General features: G+C 45.9%; 1 protein-coding gene across 3 annotated transcripts in view; it reads left to right on the forward strand.

Moving 5' to 3' along the window:
* Window positions 1-773: 773 nt before the first annotated feature.
* Window positions 774-23,540, forward strand: part of LOC142571794 (aquaporin-9-like) — a 59,038-nt gene continuing 36,271 nt past the window's right edge. The window contains exon 1 of one of the 3 annotated variants that reach the window (XM_075680411.1): window positions 774-1,180. In XM_075680411.1, the coding sequence (XP_075536526.1) occupies window positions 1,115-1,180 (66 nt within the window). In that variant the 5' untranslated portion in view covers window positions 774-1,114. The remainder of the gene's footprint in view (window positions 1,181-23,540) is intronic. The other 2 variants (XM_075680413.1, XM_075680412.1) reach the window with 2 other exon arrangements.

A 23,540-nucleotide genomic window follows, 5' to 3' on the forward strand; every position in this document is an offset into this window, starting at 1 on the left:
GTTCCCCAGCCCATATTAGCTAGCCATAATTACCAACGGGCAATGGAACCCAATATGTCAATACTGCACAAATCAAACATTGGCTACCCAAAATCCCATTCTTTGGGTGTGCGAGGGCTTACCCCGTCCCAGGTCGCTCTTGCCAGCTCCCTCACAACAGACGTGGGAGGAGCTGCTCAGAACGCCGGATCAAAAACTACAAAAAGCCCTCGTTGCCTGGGCCGAAAGAGTCGCTCCTCGTGAGGGGCCATCCTAGGACTCGAGCCTGCCAAATCATAATTGAGCAGAATCTCAATAAAGATGTTACCACCACCACCTACATTACATAACTTGCCTTAAGATATTGGTAGTCAGATGGGCCTTGCACCGCTTTATTTCCACTCCAATATTTCAATTGGTGGAACTGAACGCGGCGACCAACTCTTCTGCATTCGTGGCTTTGAGCGCCTTATCGAGCGCCTTTGAGTGCCATTCAGACGCGGTGGATCAAGCGCAGATGCACATTTTCTCTTCAAAACACCCGCCCCCGCCCTACATGTGCACGTGACAGAGGTGAGGCCTCCTTTCTTTCCTCCCTGCTTTTACCCCTTCATTTACCGTTACTGATGGTAACCCCCTCTAGATGAAGCCATCGAAAGGTAAACGCTACCCACTCGCCTTTCATTCTGGTTTTGTAGGATGGTGGCGCCATCTGCTGCAGTGAGTGGGAGTCTAGGAAAACAAAACCGAAAGCGCCTCCCATCGTTTCGCTCGGCAAGCCGGTGCGTATAAAAATGCTGCAGCCCCATCGCAGAAGCCGGGAAAAGCTGCTGGCATCATCAAGCTGGCCTCGAGCTAGGGTCTCGCGTGAGGTCTCGAGCCCGAGCCTGTGCCGGCGCCACCGTTCCTAAAGGCGAGGAAGAAAAGAAAGAAAATATCGTCGGCTGTGTCGGCGAGGGAGGCGGACGGCAGCTGCACAGCAGCGATGCTCGTCAGTGCTGATGCTCGACGGTGAGGACCGGCTTGACGCTGTCGTCACTGCAGGGAAGCCCGTCACCGGTGAAGCACTCGGGAGGCCGCGCGGTTCGGATCGTCTTGACAGATAGGTCGTGAGAGCTCGACGACACGCTCCAAGATGAAGATCGAGAACCTGCTAGTGCGGCAACTCATCAACGAGTTCATCGGAACGCTGGTGCTGGTTGTAAGTTGCGCTACTCACCTTTCTCTTCGATCGTGGCTGTCTGCACATAACCTGCAGCGAATGACAGAGTCACGCCGTGCCTGAGCGCAGGATGCAACAGGAGGCTTGAGCTGTCACCTTTATTATTTCGTTCCCCCCTTTTTTTTTTCTTATTCGCATTATTAGCGACTCGACTCATAAACTAAACTTCGATTCTTGCTTCGGAGAATTTAGGGATGCGTAGCGTGTTCAGGGACTGTTTTGTGCTTTCTCGCGCTTTGGCGTTACTTGTAAGGAATACCTGAGCCATACTCGTCAAGCATACAAGTCAGGCATACACGTCAGGCATACCTGTAAGAAAGATGCACCGGACTGCTCGATAGCTCAAGGTCAGTGAAGGGGACGCGCAGTCGTAGTGTGCTCGGCACCCTCACGAAATCGCCTTCGCCTATCGCAGCTGAAATTGCGACGTTTGCGAGTTAAAATTTAATTGTATTTATTGTATCGGAGATTGCGTCGACATACGGAAGGAGATATTATGTTTATGCATCCTTTATGTTTCTGGTGACCGGTCGCTTTTCTTTAACTTGACGATACCTTTCTAAAGCTTTGACAGCGCTGTGTGAAAACTAATCAGGACAAAGCTGAGGCATTGTTACGTAATGGAACCGGTACCTGCGTTAATGCATCCAGTGTTACTTTTACTGTAAGCTGCGTTGAAATAACAACTTGCGCGCGTCTTGCATATTGTATTGACGATGAGTTGTAGAACTCCTGAAAGGAACATCCGCGTCTTGGATTCGTCATTACCGAGGAATATGAACATATTTAAATGGGAGTGGGCCATATACGGAGTGATCAAAATTCTGCTTTCCAGGTTTATTAAATTGAAATTGAAATTAAAACATAAGCTACGGGGCCGGGGTGTGATGCAATATCTGCGTCACACCGGGAATATGTGCTTTGCGCCGATCCTGAAAGTATTGCGAGCGTAATACGGGTATGCGAACTGAGATGAAAATTTGCAGGCAGAATATCTCGGAACACGGGCATGCTAGAAGAATTCCACCAAATGAAACTGTTCAGGGACACGACTGCCTCTAAGATTCCAATACAAGCATGGCCGCCTACTGCAGTCACCAAAATGGTCATCAAGCGATTTTAGTTAATCAGGTTGCTGACGGCGACAATTATCATCTCACTTTGTGTCCCCCTGACCCCATAATTTATGTGCAGAGGTGGACTTCTCCCACCTCCTAAACTTAAGAAATTTTTAAAGCTGAATTTATATACCATATGGCGTTATTTTCTTTATCCCCTTTTAGATATGCAGCCTTATCGCGTTGTGACAGGAAACTTTTTTTTTTTACTGCATGGTATTCCCCTGTAATTTTTTCTATTACGAACGCTCTTGCACTGTACACTTTACCCTAAACGATGACAGTTAAAAAGACAATAAAAACTGAAAATGATGTATTGTATGGACGAAAAAAAGAAATCTCTGTTGATATCCGTTGTCTACCGGGAGATACGCGATGATTACGTGACTCTCAAATTTCAAAATTCCTTATCTCTGGAGGAGAAAGAAGAAAGCTTTTCGAAGGATTTGATTTCAAATTTCAGAAGTTAAAGCGTGAAATAGAACAAGAAACACAGAACCTTCGGATGGAAATACTCCGACATGGACGATATGCATACAACAGATGTACAGAAATTCTCGCAAACCCGCTTGTATTCCAGTATATGTGCTGATCATTAACGAACGTCAAGCCTGGAACCAGCAAAAGTAAATAAATAGAAAAGTAAAATAAAGAAAAGAAAGGTTGCAATGTGATATTTCTGACAAACAAAACTAAGATCATAGGAAAGTAAAAGCAACCTGCGTTGTAACTGCACCGACGGTCAAACAACGTTCACTAAAACGCCGCACGGTCTCGTGAACTCATCCGAGAATCTCTAGAGCACTTGTATTCCAGGAGACAGAATTATAAATCATTAGTGAACGTCAGAACACGTTAATGCAAATACTCCCGCCTCCTACTCAGACCTCGGCCGTAGGAAGAAGAAGGCATCTTGGAATGCCAGACGTAAGGTTTCTGCAGCATCTTCTAACTATCTTGAAAAAAAAAAAGAAAATCAACGATAAAGGCTCAGGTGCCGGGAACGATGCTCTTTCAGTCATTAACCAGAGAGAGATTCTCAGAAGCGCCTCGGGTTCTCTCAAGTGCTCGTTTCCCAAGAGTTATCATAATGCTAGCCTATTCACTAGTAAACGTCAATGCATACCACTGGTAACAAAATTTTTGAGAAGTCGACAGCCTTGGATGTAGAATTTTCTGAACCCTAAAGACAAGACCGAACCAGCGTGCTTGACTGTGTCACAAAAAAAAGGGGGGGGGCGAGGGGGAGTGTTCTACACTCCTTCAAGGTAGCGCGTTGAGCAGCGTTCCATGTATGTCTTCAGCTCGCCAGGCCGCTGCAAACTGACTGGTGACGACAGCTGTAAGGTACGGCATCGGCGGTGTCGCTAAAAACTGACCATACAACAGCTATTCATTTTCTGCGCGGACAGACTTTCAGAATATTTGCAATGAACATCACCTCAATATACATCCATGCGACAAACTCTGATCATTTCAAATACAGCAGGAGTTGGTTTCTAGGTTTCTTTCAAGCGATAGCGACTTTATTTTGGAAGGTGTAAATATTTTAGGGAATACACATACTTAGGGCAGGTAGTGACTGCGGATCCGGATCATGAGAATGAAATAATCAGAAGAATAAGAATGGGCTGGGGTGCGTTTGGCAAGCATTCTCAGATCATGAACAGCAGGTTGCCATTATCCCTCAAGAGAAAAGTTTATAACCAGCTGTGTCTTACCAGTACTCACGTACGGGACAGAAACCTGGAGGCTTACGAAAAGGGTTCTACTTAAATTGAGGACGACGCAACGAGCTATGGAAAGAAGAATGATAGGTGTAACGTTAAGGGATAAGAAAAGAGCAGATTGGGTGAGGGAACAAACGCGAGTCAATGATATCTTAGTTGAAATCAAGAAAAAGAAATGGGGGCATGGACAGGACACGTAATGAGGAGGGAAGATAACCGATGGTCATTAAGAGTTACGCAATGGATTCCAAGGGAAGGGAAGCATAGCAGAGGGCGGCAGAAAGTTAGGTGGGCGGAGGAGATTAAGAAGTTTGCAGGGACAACATGGCCACTATTAGTAAAAGACCGGGGTAGTTGGGGAAGTATGGGAGAGGCCTTTGCCCTGCAGTGGGCGTAACCAGGCTGATGATGATCATGATCATGATGATGATCATGATGATGATGATCATGATGATCATGATGATGATGATGATCATGATGATGATGATGATGATGATGATGATGATGATGATGATGATGATGATGATGATGATGATGATGAAATATTTTCCGCGTTGCCGAAACATTCGTGTCGTCACAATTGTTATCCACAGGATAAGGGGGCCGACGGGTTTCACAGAATGATAATTACGTTGCAAGGCCAACACAAGAGAAACTTATACTCCCTCCTAAACTATGACGCCGCTGGTTGACCTGAGTAAAGGACGGGTGATGAAAACAGGGCTTTCCATTTCGGGAGCGTACCTTCGGCTATATGTTACAAGAGACGAGGACCCTCACTAATTACATGTTAAAGCTATGGTGTTATACTGCAGGAGGGTTTTCAGGATATTCACACTGAAATGCCCGGGCGTAAAGTACGACCAAATGCGATCGCCGAAGTATTCTGAAAAAAAAAAAAAGACTAAGCGTTCACTTTACGCCGCTTCAGCGACCACGCTGTTTGTTCTTGCGTCTATCCGGAAAGATACCGTCGAGAGTAATAGTAATTATTGCGCTTGACAAGGAGGTGTATGTTTGCTTATGCTGTTAACATTCCCTTTCAATCAAGTCAGTATATATATATATATATATATATATATATATATATATATATATATATATATATATATATATATATATATATGGTATAATTAAAAAGCTGTGAGAGAACACGTCTTATTTGCCATGACTACTCGCCGTCAGTACAGATTCAGTGAGATAAATAAAAGAAACGCTGACGCAAGCGGCTATCAGCGTACTCGAGAAAGAGCACCAGCGGCAATTCCCGTCAACACAACCCATGCTCAACTTGAGCACTTGCGTACGTAAGTAGGTTGGATATCGTACGCTAACTTTTGGTAACGTTATTACTAAAATTTCCAGATGGCTCATCCCTATACATACTAATGTATATAGCGGAGACAGGAAGAGCGCGGTGTGGATCAGAGAGCAAACGGTTGTTGCCGATATTCCAGTTGGCATAAAGAGAAAAAGAAATGAACTAGGCAGGCCATGTAATGCGTAGTCTAGGTAATCGGTGAACCATTAGAATTGCAGAATGGGTGCCAAGAGAAGGGAAGCGCAGTCGAGGACGGCCGAAAATAAGGTGGGGTGATGAAATTAGGAAATTTGCAGGCGCAAGTTGGAATCAGCAAGCCCAAGACAGGGGTAATCGGAGATTGCAGGGAGAGACTTTCACCCTGCAGTGAACATAAAGAAAAAAAAAAGGCTGATGATGATAGCGCAGAGGCCGTATCGCATACTGTCATCGTTCGCTAACCGGAGCTCAGCCCCCTATTGTGTGCGGCGATTAATCGCACATCGCCACATAATTGTTCCTCGCAACCTCTGAGGCGCTCGGTTCAGCAAGTGAACGATATATGCGTGGAGCTTGGCTTTTGTTTTGCGTTTAACGAGCCCGCCGCCTCAAGAACGTGCGCCCGTGCCAGGGTTCGTCTAAATAAGCTTGAGCTCGCGTCTTTAGGCCATATATACAGCAATTAGGTCGCATTGACGCTCATTGTGCGACTCATGCGAGCTCAAGGGGCGTCTTGGCAGAATCTTCGAATCGACTCCAGCTGGGCCCCCTCAAGGTCAATTGAAGGGCGGCACCGCGTTTATAAATGACAGCTAAGCCGCCACTGCCGGCGTCGACGAGTGCGCCAAGTTTTTCTATACTGTGACGCCAACGCAATACTCATCCTTGCACCCCCCCCCCCCTCCCCTCCCTTTCTACGCACTGTCTTCTTTTTCCATTCCCGCTTTCTGGAGAACAGCGCGACTGCCAGCTTAAGTCTACTCAGTGAACGAACCGCGCTCGATTGGATTAGCGCGGCTCTCACGCAAGACCATGTGCCCTTTAAGGAGACTGTCGCGGAGGGGGATTTCGTACTGAGGATTAGAACTTGATACGCCCGTGCGGATCGGCCGATACTGGCGATATAAAACGAGGACCGAGGTCGCCGCCAAGACCAAGGACGGTGGCAAACGGTGTGAACGAGTCAGTTCCAGATAGAGACGAAACGTAACCGTGGTGTACTGGCACAGGATCAACACCGACGTTGTGTTCCACGAATTCCCACCGCGGTTGCTCACCCACTGTGGCGCTCTGCTGCTGAGCGTTGGCTAGTTAGGTCACGGGTTTGAACTACCGCCGTGGCTGGCACGTTCTGACAGTGACTGAACGTAAATAAATAAACAAATAAATAAATAAATAAATAAACCGCAGATGTGCTGGGATAAACATTTCAGGCTAGTGACAATTAATCACATTCTTCCCGATATAGCGCCCATCATTTCCGAGATTGAGTGTAGCCTCCCCTTTAACCCGCTAAAAAATTTTTTAAATGTTTCTTTTCGTCCTTCTTGATTAGAACGTTTTAGCTCATCGCCGCTCTACAGTTGACGTTACCGGATGTCATCCACGCAGATGGCATCCAGCTGTGGAGGTAACGGTAGAACGATGACACTATTCTGCATAATTATATACTACCCAGAGCAGCCACTAGTATCGGGGACGGTCTGCCAGGCCGACGACAATTAAGCAGAACATCCAGTTGCATTCTAACAGTAGCAAATTAGCAACAAAGCATAATATATTACGGGAGGACCTTTGTTCTGTTATCTCTCCCCCAATATATATATTTCCATCTTGAAAACGTGGCCACTGCCGTCAAGCATAGACGCTGTGTCAATGAATTCCGAAGGATAATTTCAGAACTATAAATAAAGGTGACATGGGGTTTATGCGAATTGTTCGTCTCTACAAACATAATAACACTGCTAGTATTTCTTGTACAAGTCGCGCCTATATATATATATATATATATATATATATATATATATATATATATATATATATATATATATATATATATATATATATATATATATATATATATATATATATATATATATATATACACATATACATATAGTCCAGACATGGTCAAGACCATTTATGACCGAATTCGACCTCGGTCATGGCAATGTACTGTTCGAGAGGTTACCGCAAAACGTTGTAATATGATTACGTGCGTGTGAAGACGAAGTGTAGACATTATCAATGAGGCGAAGTTGCTTCAACGCGGTAAATATCCTTGTGCTGCAGGGAAGACCTTCGTGAAGGCCGCGATGAAAGTCGTTGCTTTTCTAGTGCGGTTCTCGTCCTGCGGCAGCTCATCACCTCGTACGACCACGGGAACCGTTTTATTGGCTGCCACTAATTCCTGCGGATGATAGTCTGTGTTTACAAAACGAAAGGATCCTCCTTATAATAAACGATAGTGAGTCTCGCTCTGCTACTACATTTGCTAGCTAGCCGATGATCATGCAACCAAGTGGTAAACAGGAGTCCCAAACGCTCTGGCAATGCTCTCGAAAACACTTCATTTACGACATAATTGCTACTAGCGTGCACACTCCTTGAGCTTTACTCGGTGGATGGACTCGTCAAGAGTGCAGGGCGAGACCCCGACGCAACAATGAACGTGGTTTCGTCATAACCACACGCGAAAAATCGATAGCCGCAATGCCCGTACGCGTCCTCAAAAGCACACGGCAGAGTCACGCAAGCTCTTTTCTCATTTCAGCGAGCATTGGTTGGATCTTCCATGACCATCTTCGTTTTTCACGCGGTGGTTTTCCTAATCGTACTGCTGCAAAAGTAGAAACTAAATTAAACGAGCAGACGTACAGACCACGAGAACAAAGCAGAACGCTTTCCTCGGCCACTGTGCTCCGTGTTCGCTTCCTTACTTGTATACACCTGCAGTGCACAGATTCCGCTAAGCTATGCTGCAACTATATATCCCGCATTCAAGCCTCGCTGAAATAATACAGTTGGCTATCCAAAATGCAAATTTGAAAAGAAAGAAAGAAAATAGATGAAACGCACATAGGCGCAGCTTCTCTATATTCTTCTATCACCTCTTCACTGAAGGTCGATGGCATTTCTCCAAACAAAAATAATTTTACCGACAGCTGTGAGTATGTATTTAAAAGAACGTGCATTTATTTTTTTCATCACGTAGCGGCACTTGTTAGGCGAAGCGGCACCGAAAGTAACTTGCGGCGTGGCTCGGCTTCCAGTGTGACGATTGGCAAACGAATCATGCAGCGAGCTGGATACACTGAAATTTCTCTTTCTGCCAGAGAGCTTTGCCTCACGGTAAATAGCGCAAATGGTTGACGATTGACAGGGTTAATTAATATATTATCATCTCCATCTGAGCCTGCGAAAAGAAAACCTTCTATTATTTGGAGCTCTACGTATTTATCCTGAACCTCGTAGCTCTTTAAGCTCTTCTCAAGTTTTATATAACATAGCGTTTGCAGGCGCCAGCGCATGAAGTTGCAGGGGGTCCCTACGGAAGCAGTTACAATGGTTAAAACCCCTTCAAGTTGTTTGTCTTCCCGGTTCTGGCATCCATATCGAAAACGACTGTGAAAGGAAAAGAGCAGGCAAGGTCAAACGTATTTTCTCTCGCAAAGCAGTAGGTATGCGCCCGCGAGCACGGTTTCTGCCATTCGATGTTCATTGTTTTTCCCGGAAACCTTAGCTCGGAACACCGTGCCTCTAGCGCGCATCAAACCAAGTCCCACTAACCCAGGGCGCGGGCCCCGTGTTTATATATACGCGTGCTGGTGGTCTGAGTGTTTCTTCGCGCGTGTCGCCACGAGCCAAGCTGCGCCCCACGAGGGGCCGCCAAATGTGGGTCACCGGCGTCGTTTCGCGTCGCCGTCTGCTCGCCGCTTTCAACGTGCCGCCCGGCACGTTGCGTTGGTGGGTCTGCTAAAAGCAGACGCGCACGTGCACTCTGCGTCTGTCTGCGCACGGTCAGTGTCGTCAGCCGCGGGCGATCAATTGCGTTACGTCACCAGGCGGCTGCGCGCGCCCGCAGACATTGGGAACCCTTTACGTCGCCTGTGACGTATGCAGAGGGGCAGGGCGAAGCGAGTCCTCGTTGGCATGACAACCGCAAGCCAACACCACCTAGCTTTACGCAGGCCGGGTACTCTCCCTTATTTCCCTTCGCTCCAAGTGGAACCGGGGATATTACTCGCTCGGAGAGGAAATTGCTCGCGAGGAGGCATATGTGTTGGAGGACGCCAGAAGGGCGTCAGCGGGTTAGTAAGCGCAGCACGTGGGCGCGGCAGAAGGCAACTTGGGGAGAGGTGAACGGACGGCTTAAGCTGCACAGGAAGTTTGAACGCAGCAATATCTTTCGGCTCAGAGTGCGGCAAAGGAGTTCGTGGTCGAAGTTTATGGAAGCTGCTTCGCTCTCTTCCATCGCCCTTCAGCTCTGGCTCTGCATTGGCTGACAGATGGGAGAAAGGAGAGAAGCGAGCGTGCTGTTCAAGTTCTTTGTTTTGTTTAATGTGGGACTCCGTTTAGCGAGAGGTACGTTGCATGCCGTCGTTAACAATGCGTTTATGAAGACCACAGAGCACACGCGCCGAAACGGTGCTATCTTCGCTCTCGGCAGCGAAAGAAAAGGGTGATCATTCAAGGTTTAACGTCTACAAATGACGTGCTTACACTCTGTGCATCTGTCTTGTACCGACTCCGTGAAAATGATTTTTTTCTTCCTTTTTTTTTTTTTTCATATGACCTGCGCAAGCGAATGACGCCTGAAGATGCGCGACCATCCCTTCACACTGACCCTAATGGTCAGCCTAACCAAGTGGGAAACAGCGAACCACAGAGGCTTATGTTTTTTGCCGTTTCCACCGCCGGGATCGTGTAACGCATAGCGGTGTCCGTGTCGACCGAACGGTTAAGCCGACGCCTGGTTGACCAAGACTTGAATTATGGCAGGCGCCGCTCGAGTAATGCGCATATCGTTGGTGGAGAGACTTTTTAGGACTTTGCACCATGCGAGAAGAAGATTAAAAAAAGAAAAACCTTCGCAGTCTCTCCACAATAGGTAATCTACCTTTCGCACAGGACTCGTGCATGAGCTGCTTTCACGACGACCCAGTCTTGGCTGCTGCACTGTCAGCTCAGAACCTGTTCTTATAGCAATATTTTCGCTCGTGTTCTCTTTCGTGGGCGCTTTATATTGTTCTTGGTGTCTTTCTTTCTTTAGTCGCAATACGATTAGGGCAGATAGGTTTGTCTTTTGGCACCGCTCACTGGCCGACTAGAGCTGGTTGCCAAAATTGTGGGAGGCCCGAAGGGCAGGGGGCAAGGAGGGGGGAGGGAAAGGGGGGGGCGCTGTTCAGCGAACCTCGCGACTTACGTAACGATGCCCAAGACAAAAGCGAACATCCGAGTCAAAGCGAAAAGTGCTCGTCGCTCGGTTACGACCCATTTTAATCACCCCAGAAGCAGGTTGTGGTAAAATCCGCCGATGTGGCTAAGGCGTCGTGCTGCTGAGAACGAGGTCTCCGGTTCGATCCCCGGCAGTGGCGGCCGCATTAATTCTTTTGGCGGCGAAAAAAATAACATGCTCGTGCACCGTGTTTTCGGAGCATGTTAAAGAACACCAGGGGCTCGAAATTATGCAGCAGCACCACACTACGGCGCCTCCCATATATAGTATGTATGCTGCTTCAGGAAGTTAAACCACATAACTTAACAGAAGTAGCTAAAGACAACTGTAAGTATGCGCAGTCGACTGCCTGCTCCGAAATTCTCCTCCACGAAAGCACGTGCTCGCTTCCAAGTTTCGGATCAGTTCAGTACAAATATATTTCCCCGGCGTCACCAGCGTTGCCGCCATAAGATGGATGGGGTGACAGTACTGTGAATTTCGAACGTGTCTCGTGATCCTAGGATTGCAGAATTATAACGGATAGCGTACACTCTGTAAAGTTTAACTTTCTTTTTCTTTTTCCAACCACTGTTCTCCCAACTGTCGTTCCCATTATTCATTGGCGCTTCGGAAAATGTTTGGCGATTGACGTTGCGTTTGCGGTCGGTTTGATGCGGTTTGTAAACAGAGAATCACGTGCACTGCGTGTGCAGAGATAACGCATTCCGCTTTGGAATGCACGGATAGGATTGAAAGGTCAACCTCAGCGAAACTTCGCTAGCGTAGAAGAATGTCTGTAGTGGCAGTGCGAGAGAAGGCTCAGCGCAAAATTTTGCGTGCGAAGTGCATGCGAACGCTTTTACCTGAAACGCGTAAAATATTATTTTTTGTCGTATCCATAGTGGTAAGACTAAAGATGCTGTTGCACACATAGTTGGAAGCAGTGACGCGATAGCTATAGCGCAATATTATGCGCAGTGAGTCTTGCACTGTCTTACGCGGTATCGTTTCGAGTAAACATTCACATATGAGCTCGAGCAATCTCTTTTCAAAAAGACCACTTTAGTCAGTGATGCCTCTCGTCCGGGTAGACTTCGTTTGTGTAGTTGGCACTACCCGGTGACGGAGAACAGAGTTACTGTATATGCCGACTTTTGTAGCATATACAGTAACCCTAGTGAAGAAAGTAGAGAGACATGACTCTTCCTCCACTTCACCATCTTGCCCTTCGCGTCTTGCCACTGGCTTCGTTTATATTGGCGCTGGTCTAAAGATAAGCTGTAGAGCGCGGCGACAGCCAATCATTTCACCGAGCGCTCGAGAAGCCACGCGCAGTACTGTGCCAGCGCAGTACTCTGTTTTAGCATCGGCGGAGTGGTCGAGTGACAACCTGTGAGTACGGTGTTCGAATCGTCGCGTGGCACTGCGATTTCTTTCTGTTTTTCTTTATAAAAGCTTGGCAAAGCGTTCTGATTCCAGCGAAAGGTCACCGCCAACACCGGCGGACTTCAAAACGACTGGAAAACTGAGCCCGTCGCACTTATCGCCATAATATTACTGTAAAGCTCACTGGAAGTGACGCAAAATCCAGACTTGGCTTTTCCCGAATGAGATTTTCCTCCTGCCTCTTTCACATAGATGTTATATGCTGTGAACTGCTGCACTTCCAAGGCGTTCTTTCACACCTTAAAGCCAAAAGATACCGACGGGAAGCTCCCGCCACACACCCCGTGTTCATGGGATTCTGGAATTCACGTCATATTCGCTTTACTGTGTATCTGTGCGGCACACCGCTACTGGCGTCTGCCGTCTGCTGCAGGACAATCTGGAACAAGGGTAATTAGAAATATGTGTGGATACTGACATCTCGGCTTTAACACAGTTTCTTTGGTGACACATACTAGCCGTCTTTTAACAAATTTCGTTACAGTTGACCTATAACACATTTTCCATTAAATGCGGCAGTTGTTAGTTGCACCATGTACGGAAATGAAAAGTTTCTCTGTGCGAGCGCTTGTTGTGAAATTACCAACCACTCATCAGCCGGGAAGCCCATTAGGCAACATAAACCTTCAACAATACTTTAGCGCTGTATGAGAAGCAGCCATAATATAACCGTAATCTCGTACTTTCTTTAAACAAGAGCTAGGGGTCTAATCGGGTTCTTCCGCGTTCTGCTCTACCTCCACTCGCTTTATTTCTTATGTTCTTTTTTTTTCGTTATCCAGTATATGTTTTCGGTCAAGGTTTGTCGTGCTCGTCTCGTTCTTGGAATGACGCCATGCTCGAGATTATCTCTTTGTTCGAAAGAGACAACAACCGTCTGTGTGAATTTGAGCTTATTTGCCGCAACAAGTTCTATACAGACGCACAAGATGTGCCGTGTAAGACGGGGTAAAAGCCGCGTCAAGGCACCTTGACCATCGCAACGCCTTTGACACAATCGGGCAAATTACACGACTTTATGAAACGGTACACAAAGAATAGTGCTACACAAATAACATAAATGATTCTGTGAAAGTGTTAGTGAAGAAACGCTTTTAATAGCTTAACACAATATAAAGTATTAATTTTGCTTCAGCTCACAGGGAACTCATTTCCAGGAGACAACTGTTGGCTGGTAAGTTTATAACATTGTTGTCAGGAAAGTGTGATACAACGAAGGCCATAGACTATGTATACGAGGAAGGTAACGTTCACAAAGGCATGGAATAAGCGGCAGCTCTGCAGCGGCGATCAAGGACGTCCTATTTCTATCACGTATCAGCATGACCTTCAACTGCTACATTTTAAATGTAATCTATGTGACGCTAGAGCGCAGATTCATTCGTAGAGCCCTGGGGCTGCAACACGATTCGTTCCGCAGGGACCTCAGCACACGAAGTCTCTCTCCGTTCCGATTTCATGATATTAAACGTGCGTTGCTGTTTTTCGGCCTTGGCAATGGAAACATGTGGTGTATATGGTGAACGTTGACTGCCTTTTCATGTGGAAGTTATGGCTATTTTCACGAGTCTGTGCGCTACCGAGGACGAAGGAAGGATGTACACAGGGTAGCATAAAAACAACTAAACACAGGATAGTCTAAAAAACGATACCTACTTTGTACGAAATCAACTGTTCTTTAAATTGGTCAGTGGCGACAACTTGTAAAATTTGGTCGGAAACAGGCGTCGTGCTCCTCAGTATATAGGCTCACCTAAAGGCGAAAAGCTTTCCTAATAATTGCCAACACATCGTGACACCGCTGGTGCGATGAAAGTTTTCATATTCTAAGAAAGCATTGACACCCTTAGTTTCAGGTTAAACTGTGAACGACGGAAACTAAGCTTGCCGCTTTGGAAGCAGGGACGAGGGACCTTGCAAATCGCATATAGGTGGCAACGGAACAGAAAACAAAGCCTATAGGCTAGTTTGTAAGAACGCTTCGAACGTGATGTGAAGTGCCCATTTGAGCAGTTACACAAAGGTGTAACTGTGTCATTGCGTTTGTTAGACAATGCCCGTAAGTAAACACTCTGCGGAGACTATAGAAAAGCCGACGTATGTTTTTGTTGTTTTTAAGCTAGTGTACTTTGAAGACAGAGCTTTGGTCTGTACGTGTTCTCTGCATATAGCTTTGCTAAAGAAAAAGAAAGACAAAACAAACGTTGCTTAAGCTCGCAATCCTCCGTAGGCTGTTCACACGGTAGCGGCAGAAGGCGTAACTGTACCAAGCTGGTGTCCTGGTGTAACTGGTGTCCGACGCAAGCCATTTGCATTGTCTTCAATTGAGCTTCACGCAATTCCGCACCAGTGGCCGAAGGTTGATGCAACAATTCGGAAACGCGCGCGGTCTGCGCGAGCAGCGAATACGAACGCGTGCGACGCGTTCGACTGATTGGCGTCTCGGGCGCCGGCCGTAATGTGCCGTGACGCTACAGGGGTCGACGGTGTCACGTATACCGTTGTCGCTAAGCCCTTGGCTCTGTGTTTTGCGGGCATTTCCCCCGTTCTCTAAGCGCCAGAGCTCCGATTGAGCGGACGAGCGTTTTTCTCTTCCTCCCGCGGAAACGGCCGGCGGTCGCGTCAGCCTCCGCACGAACGCGGCGTGGCCCGCCCGAAATAGACCCGCGCTCCCCGCGCCAAGCAACGCGCCACAACTTCTTGATAGCAGACAGCTGCAGGTCCGCAGCCATGGCACGCACTCCGGACCCCAACCCGCGGCAAGGGGGAACAAACTGTCAAGGTCGACGCGCGCTCTGCGATGCCACAGGCGAGCAGATAGCGTCGAGGCAGCGGAAGACGCCGCGCAAGCCAGCCCAACAAAAGCAGTCTGCGCATTAGCGCACGCCGCCTGAGAGAAAACGAAAGCGGTAGCCGCGCGCGATACGCATTTGTCTCGCGTTACTACGATGGACATCTCAACTCTCCCCGGGCTACTGGAGGGAAAGACGGAAGATGACGAAAAGAGGGCAGAAAGAGTATACGAGATGGAAAATCAAGTTTATAACGTAAACTTATGTCACGTAAATGCGAATGCGACTTGTATATTTGTATATACAAATATGTATTGCATATGTATTAGTATATATTGTATATGTAGTATGTATTGTATAACTTATGTGTTTGTTTAACGTACATCTAAGCTGTGGATACGAGGGTTTTGGATGCCGCCCCTATCGGAATGTGGCCGCAGAGACCGGCAATCGAACCCATGACGTCGTGCTATAAGCTGCAGTTGGCGCGAGCAAATTTACGAGACTACGTGTACGTGCGCTGCCCATGTGTAACACTCAGTTTGTCGGGATTCTACCATCTTCGTCTACTTTGTGCCAAAGTTAGAACGCTGGAACCTCCAAAGCAACGCCGATTCGCTCGATTATACCTTACCCATATAGGCTCCGTGCACCTGCTTCTCAGCAGCGGTCTTATAATCCAGATAAACGCATGAAAATCTCTGACCAGGAAACGTGCTTATGCCACTGGAAGGCGGGAAGGTCATTTGTTATGTTAGTTCAAAACGCTTTCGTAGACGTCTTGTTATTCATCAATGTGGTCTGGGGTGGTATTCCGTAAGAGTCCACCTAGTGGTCTGTCCATTTCGGCTGCTCCTGATTGGATGCAGCAGTACTAGCGAGGAGAAGACGAGTGACCCTAGCCAATCAGGAACTCCCGAAATGGACAGTCCACTAGGTGGACTCTTACAGAATACCTCCCCTGGACGACAATCCCCTGCATCTGAAGCGGACCTATACGTATCGCAACCTTCGTTGTATAGTGAAGAGTGCCATATATAACAATCGCATTCTGGTGGTTTCCTTCGCATCGGCGTGGCAATATCGGCGTTTGATCTTACGTGAATTCTGCAACACTGCGGTATCCGGCTGCACTTTAGCGTTCGTGAGTGTACCGTAGGCACTCTTGCACGCACGACGAACGTATATATACAGGGATCCCTTGTAAATGTAGGGATTTCAGGTCTGGCGCAAAGCACCCACCCATCGACACGGTCTGCATAGCAGAGACAGCTCCTCACTAAATAAAGTTGTGACTGCACGACATATTTCTGAGTAACGGTGAAATGTTTAGGGCCTCTACTTCTACGAGTATCGGACGCGAAAGCTATCCACAGCGACGACACACCGGAACATATCACGGAGGAAGCGAAATTAGAGGGTCGCGCTAAACATATGTTAACGCGATATGGCAGCGCTTATCTCTAAACGAGGACGTTCGTATTCCGCAACTGCACAACTGCACCTGTCTTGCATGAGCGAGCATGGTAGCTCGTGTACGAACGGGAAACCGGGAACATTACATTCTAGCGTTGCCAAGGGCTCGGCAAAAGCTTCATTTGTGGAACCTACAGGCGGGCGATGAGTCAAGTTATCTTGTCGTTCAGAATGTCGTCTCATATTTCCGGTAAATCCAACCACCTGGCGTCGGAAATGCTTGGTGGTACCTAGGAGGTACCTATGGCGACACATGATCAGGCTGTGCGCCCGCAGTGTGTGCCACACGATGCGTCAGCAGTTGTCGTAATCCCAGCTGCTGTGCCGTCGGCACAGCTGCGCCGTCCCTGTGAACGGAGCAGCCCGTTCCGGCGCGTATTCTCTCCAAGGTGACCTCGCATTGTTGGCGAGAGATGCCGGTGGATATGTCCGCGAAAAGCGGCCGCGTCGGCACGTGGGGAACAACAGGGAGGATGAATGCGACGGCGGGATACTGGGCGCTGGAATCGGAAGCAGCCGACAGCCAGACATGCAACACGCCCGTTTGCCCTTTATAGATCGTTCCGGTTTCGGTCGATGGCGCCTAGGCGCTGACTCCGGTGGCTAGTACGAGAATCGCATCGTTGAGCGATACGGTATAGCTGAGTTTTTAATGAAAGCTAAACTTGGGGACCGTGTTTTCTAACGGTCTACTTCCTTTTCCATCGTAATTGTCATCCATCGCGCCAAATGGCCGAAAACGGCGGTGCGGCGAAGTCTGCATCACTGAAGAAGGGCGTAAGGAGCTTAAAAAAGAAAAGAAACACGTCGTTACAAAGTACGGCCGCAGAGCAGTAGGAGAGCAAACGGTTGAGAGGTTTATAGCTTTGCGGGAAACATGATACGCTACCACGGTACGTGGTATACGTAGGCTAGGCCAATTGTGCATCTTCATCGCCTTGCCACGGTATAAACATGCTGAGAGATCAATGTTTTAGCATACCGTCATTGCGTACTGCGCTAAAGCGAAATGTTAAATTGATGATGCATTCATTAACTATATAGAGCATTCCACATCTTCAGAGCATCAAGTAAGAAATCAAACAACTTTCCCGGCTCCGTACGGTCCCTTCAGTTCCAGCAGTATTAAAACAAACTGCTAATCTCAATGAAACGATAAAACATAGCTAATGTACTTTGTCCTAGGCGTGACATGAGTCTAAGCGATGGCTAATTTCACCATTTGCTGCTTGCTGTCAGGAGAAAGAGAAAGTAGCATACGCGAATTCGGATCGAAGCTGCCGGTCTCGGTGCTGCCGTCTCGTTGCGCACCCACGGTAACCGGTGGTAACCGCCAGCTTCGCAGGACGTCGCCGCATCAAATTACGGCCGCGGCGGCCGCATTCCGATAGGGGACGAAACGCGAAAATGCCCTTGTGCCGTGCATTGCGTCCACGTCAAAGAACCCCAGGTGGTCAAAATATTTCCGAAGTCTTCCAATACGGCGTGCCTCACAATCAGACCGGGGTTTTTGGCATGCGAAACCCCGGAGTTTAATGTATTCATACCGCCACGGTGGTCCACGATACGCAACGCGCATGCTGCAGAAGGCCTCCCGAATCGCGGGAACGTATCGCGCTAAGCTGAAACCCTGTATTATGACGTGACACGGAATATTTACTGAAAATGCGCTCCCGAAAACCATCAGTTGACCGCTCGCGAGCAACACCACGCTTGAAAGATGCAATAGAAAGGCCTTGCGGTTTCAACCACGACATCAAGCGATGAGGACGACAACGCGTACTCTCCAGTGGGTGCAGAGCGGGAGACGCCTAGCTGGATCGACACATTTCCTTTTTCTTTCTTTCTTTTTTCTTATCGAAAAGTTGTTTTCAGAGGTAGCTCCGGTGATGACGTCACAATCAGAGCGCGCGGCTCACTTCGCTTATCTGCGGGTCGTTCGTAACACGTGCTCTATACGCCAATTGTCATCGAATTGCAACGCTTGCATTCGAGAATATCAGTTGCCGGCTTCAAAACAGGATATGTAGCTCGCAGACGAAGTCCGCACTGCACTTTTTTAACTAAGCTTGCAAAAAACAATGCACGCATATGGTTCTGAATAGGGTGTGCTTCTCATATTCCTGTAATGTCCAAATAGAGTTCTACATCAAGGAAAATGGGAACAAATTGTTTATTTTTATTTCTGACCATGAAGAGTACGTTTGCACAAAAAGAATAATAATGTTATTTGATTTACTGCTAAATTAGTGAATTAATTAACTTTGTGTTGAACGGCTCCCGCAGCTGAAACTTCCCTCCAACATATTAGAAACGCAACTATGAGCTTGTATAGTTCAGTTCCCGCACTTACAACAGCATTTCGAAGCATCGAATTCGGTGCAGCACATGTGATAAGTTGGGCATTACAAGGCTGTACACCACTGTTGGCACACTCTATAGGCACCATGCATCTACTTGCAAATTCACACTTCGATTAGCGCGCTACTTCACTTTGTATCTTTCATACAACTCTAAGGTGTAGTATACGGAGTGATCATTTTTAAGCACTAAGGAATTTTTAAGGATTATATGTTGCAGATAGCATAATTCTAGTCCTTGAGCTGGATTATTCGGAGAGGTGGACATTACTTGAACGAGAAAGTGAAACATATATTCAACTAATTCACAAAAAAATGCATTAAGTATCTTATGAATTAATTACAGTACAGAACATATTGCACTTTACGAATCGTACCCGGTGAGTTTGCAAGGCTTATCCACTCGGAAGGAGTTTCCAGAATGACGCCAATTTGTAGATATGCGCCATCAAATTGACCGTAAAATGCAATTTATTCCACTAACTTTTTTAACAGACCGCTCTTTTACGTATTGAAGCACAGAAGTAACTGGAACGCCGTTGTATACGGTCCTGCAGTTTGGGAAATAATATCTCAACACTGGTGTCATCGTGGAAATTTCATTTCAAGTGGATACGTCTTGCAAGGTCACCGTTTACAATTCTTAAATTCGAATATGTGCCGTAACTTAATTATTTGGCAGTTAATTAGTGAAATTCGTTAATTATTTGACTATGTATTTTGATTTCTCTTGTTAGTAATGTCCGCCTTTTCGAGTAATCGAGGTCAAGGACAAGAATGATGTTATCTTTCGCAGGCGATCTTTAAACATTCCATAAAAATTTGGAGCACGCTTAAGCTTCGCCTTTAAGAGTGGAACGCGATAGAATTCAAAGACCACTTGCTGCTTTTCATGCTTCCCGGCAACTGCTGCTTACGTCACCGTAACGTTTACCGGAAAACGCTGGCTGCGAACGCTATGCACAAAGGCGAGCTTTCTGATAGAAACGCGGCAGCTTGCGTGGCTCGATCTCCTGTTATTGTTTCGCCCTTTTAGTATTTCAGTCTGAGAAGCGTTAACAATAGGATATGCGCTGTCGACGTTTTTTCTTTTTAATTTCATTTTTTTGCAGTTTTCCGTTTTGAAAATTCCGAGGAATAACTTTGTAAACAGTGAAATACAAGATATGAGTAACTTTGGTGGTAGTGGAGTGGTTGCCTATGCGTATTTTGAAATTTGGTTCGATATTATTTCTATCATTCTATCAAAACTCTTCGGAGGAACACAGCGACATATTAACTATAGGCTGTCTAGATAAATTATTGTGTGGGTAAACCCGGCCAGTCACACTCAAGTCAGAGCTGGTGGGATCCAAATTGATGAAGCTGCTATTAACAAAAAAGAAGAACGTAAGAGGCACATGCGTTCACTGTAACGTTATCAATTTAACAGTTCGAATATACAAAACTTTGAATATGAATCAAATAGTATTTTTTGTTTTATTCGATTCGTGTTCGATCCGAGATTTCACTATTCGAAGACGTCGAATACTTATTTTATTCGTATACTGCACAAGAGACGACAACGGTTTTCCCAGTCTACAGGAAGAAAGACCGACGCGAATCGAAACTCGTTGTTGCGAAGGCGATCCAGTCTCTGAACAAACACATAGAGGAGATAACTTATGCACAGTATAATTACCAGCCGTTGCTTGAGCATGTCTCGCCTTAGGCAGCCTGCGATTTCGATGTCTCTATTTTGGCAAAGCAATTTATTATTTGACCCATCTCAATATGTTTGGATTCCTTCGAAACAATACGTGATGCTTTAGTATCGCGCTTAGCTTATTCAACGAACACGACGCTGCATCATGCGTGTGGTATGTGCTGCTGTCTTTTTTTTTCTTTTCATTGCCGTCATTGTAACCGGGCACCGGAGGTGATCGTACTTTTCTTTCTTCCTTAATTACAAGGCTCTCAGTTGACCTGAAATTCGGTAATTAAATGCACTGCATGTATCAAATAATGTAAACATTTTTGTTGCCAAGCAAACCCCACAAAATTTTTCTTCTCAATTATTTTTTAAATCGGGAATATTCCGTGTTCACTTCAATATTCGACGGCCGTTTTTCTCGAATATTCGTATTTGAATGAGTTGGAAAATTTCGCCTTGCTAGCATCCCTAGATTATCATGTTTCCATTCCGAAACGGGGCCGAGCAACTGGGACAGCAAGTTTAGTCCACGAAGCTTCGTCCACGCTCTTATGATTATGAGCTCGATAATATTACGTATCTGCACCGTATGCGCGAAGTCTAAGCCGTGCTTATACCGTTACGATCCATTTGATGTACTCTAACTCAAAATTTAAAAAAAAAGATTGTTCTTTCTTTCGCTTAGTTACGAGGTAGGAACAGTGGCAAAAAAAAACGCAACATTGAGCAGCTTTTTATGAGCAGGCTGCCGCCTGATGTTGTTATGAACCACAATTTTGTTAGTTTGAACGGATGTGTATTAAAGCAAAAGCAGAACGGGTAATGTGCTTTTCACAGCACTTAAAGGCTGTAGAAATGATCAAATGAAGAACACTTGCAGGCTTCCGCAGAGCTTGCGCGGTTCTAGATTCTATGGACAGATGGCAACGTCAGATCTCGTTGCAAACCTAAAAAAAAAATCGTCACAATTTTAAAAACCGCTTCCTTTCACTGGGCACAGCATGCAAGAAAAGCGGACTATGAGAGAATGGCTAATGCAATATGAAATGTTTATGGTTTGATTCATTCGATGTATTTTACATTGATAGCGTTCATGAACTTTTGATTTGTTGATATAAAGCATAATTATGTGTATCTCCTTTCGTAATAGTCGTGCTTGACTATACCATGAATCAAATATCACTGCTGCCACAAATGCAACCTGCGTGTGCTATTAAAAAAAAAGAAAAAACTTCCTGACGACGGGAGCCGGTATACGTACAAGCGAGAAGCCTTCTGAACTGGCGCAGCAGACGGCAGCTCACGATTATACCACGATGCGCCGTTTTTAAAGAAAAAAACAGTACATTTATCCTTCGAGTTCACTGTTCTGCCGCTAGAATTATCACCACCGACTGTTTCCATTCACCTCCGTATACACGGCTATATGCACAAGTAAACAGGCGCACAACTATATGGTGACGGTGGTTATATGGTAACGGTTATCGCTAACGGTGTGCTAGAACGCTCTTATGCGTACAGGTTATGCGTTCGAACATTCCCCAAACGGTCGTTTACGAAGACTCGTCAGGCGTTCATGATTTAACTTTTGTGTTTTTGTGATTCTCATATATATATATATATATATATATATATATATATATATATATATATATATATATATATATATATATATATATATATATATATAGTCATATCATAAGAAGCCAACAAACACTGACACCAAGGACAACAATGGGACAACATACATACATACATACATATATATATATATATATATATGTATATATATATATATATATATATATGCATGTGGGCGACTGAATACAATACATAGAGAGTTGTTAGCGGGACAGGCACTGTTGGCTAGCGGCAACGCCAAGTGTGCTGCGATACGCAGCTGCTGCACCGTTCCACGTGCAAATGAAATGAGCGATGTTGTTTTGACGTCGCGAGGCAAACGATAGCAAAGCAGCGGTGTCTCCACAGTGAAATTCTGAACCGATTCAACAACGGAAGCGTGTGCACCTACCGAACGATTATTATTATTTTATTTTATTTTTTTTGCGCGTTGTGTTGGGGATATTTCCACTCTAATTAACCGGGAGCCCCGCGACTTCCAGCGCTCTACCTATCGTTTCCTACTTTTTATTTCCAAGTCCTTATTCTTCCGGTTATCGCAACAGCGTATTCATTAGGCTTCATCAACGCCACTGCTTGAATTCGCTTACTCCGGACCGCCCGGAGAAAGACTGAAAAATATTCGCTGATCATCGCACGTGCGTGCGTGCACAATTCGATACGTCCACGTTTCGTCCACGCTGACGCATACCTCGGGCCTCAGCTGCTGAATTACCTAAGAATGCCAAATTTATGAAACGCGTGATCGAGACGGTATTGACGTTAGTCAGGTCCGTGCACGTAATCTATAATTAAGGAAAGAAAGAAAAATGCGTAAAGTTATATATCAGCAGTTTGTTTCTTTTCGAGGTATTGAAATGGAGGGATACAGGGAGACTAAAAAATAGTGTCTCGTTAGCATGACTCTTTCTGAAAGCAGAGATAAAATGTACTTTAGCTTATGTAAGATACCAGTATACATAACATCCAGCTTTGCGGATTTCTTTAGGGAATTGGATTCCGGCGAATTACCGTTCTTCCGAAACACAGAGGGCGACAGTCCCTTCAAAAATGTCTGGGATTGTTGGCTGATATTCATGAGACGATGAACACTAGATTTTATTTTACTTTCAAATAAAATTTAATTAGGAAAGAGTGTGCGTTATGTAAAACACGACGAACATGTTAAGTAAGTACGTAAGTGCATAACAAGAACGTGTGCTTATGTAAGTTGTACATCGGTGCATTTCGACACAGAAATCGAGGACGCGTTTCTCGAAACTGGTGATAAGCACTGGATTTCAAATAAGTGGATTTGACGTCGTTACTTCTCTTGGCGTGCTTTACAAGGTTAATTATTGAAA

The sequence above is a fragment of the Dermacentor variabilis genome, chromosome 2 (genome assembly GCF_050947875.1).
Source record: "Dermacentor variabilis isolate Ectoservices chromosome 2, ASM5094787v1, whole genome shotgun sequence".
In the NCBI taxonomy this organism is placed as follows: Eukaryota; Metazoa; Arthropoda; class Arachnida; order Ixodida; family Ixodidae; genus Dermacentor; species Dermacentor variabilis.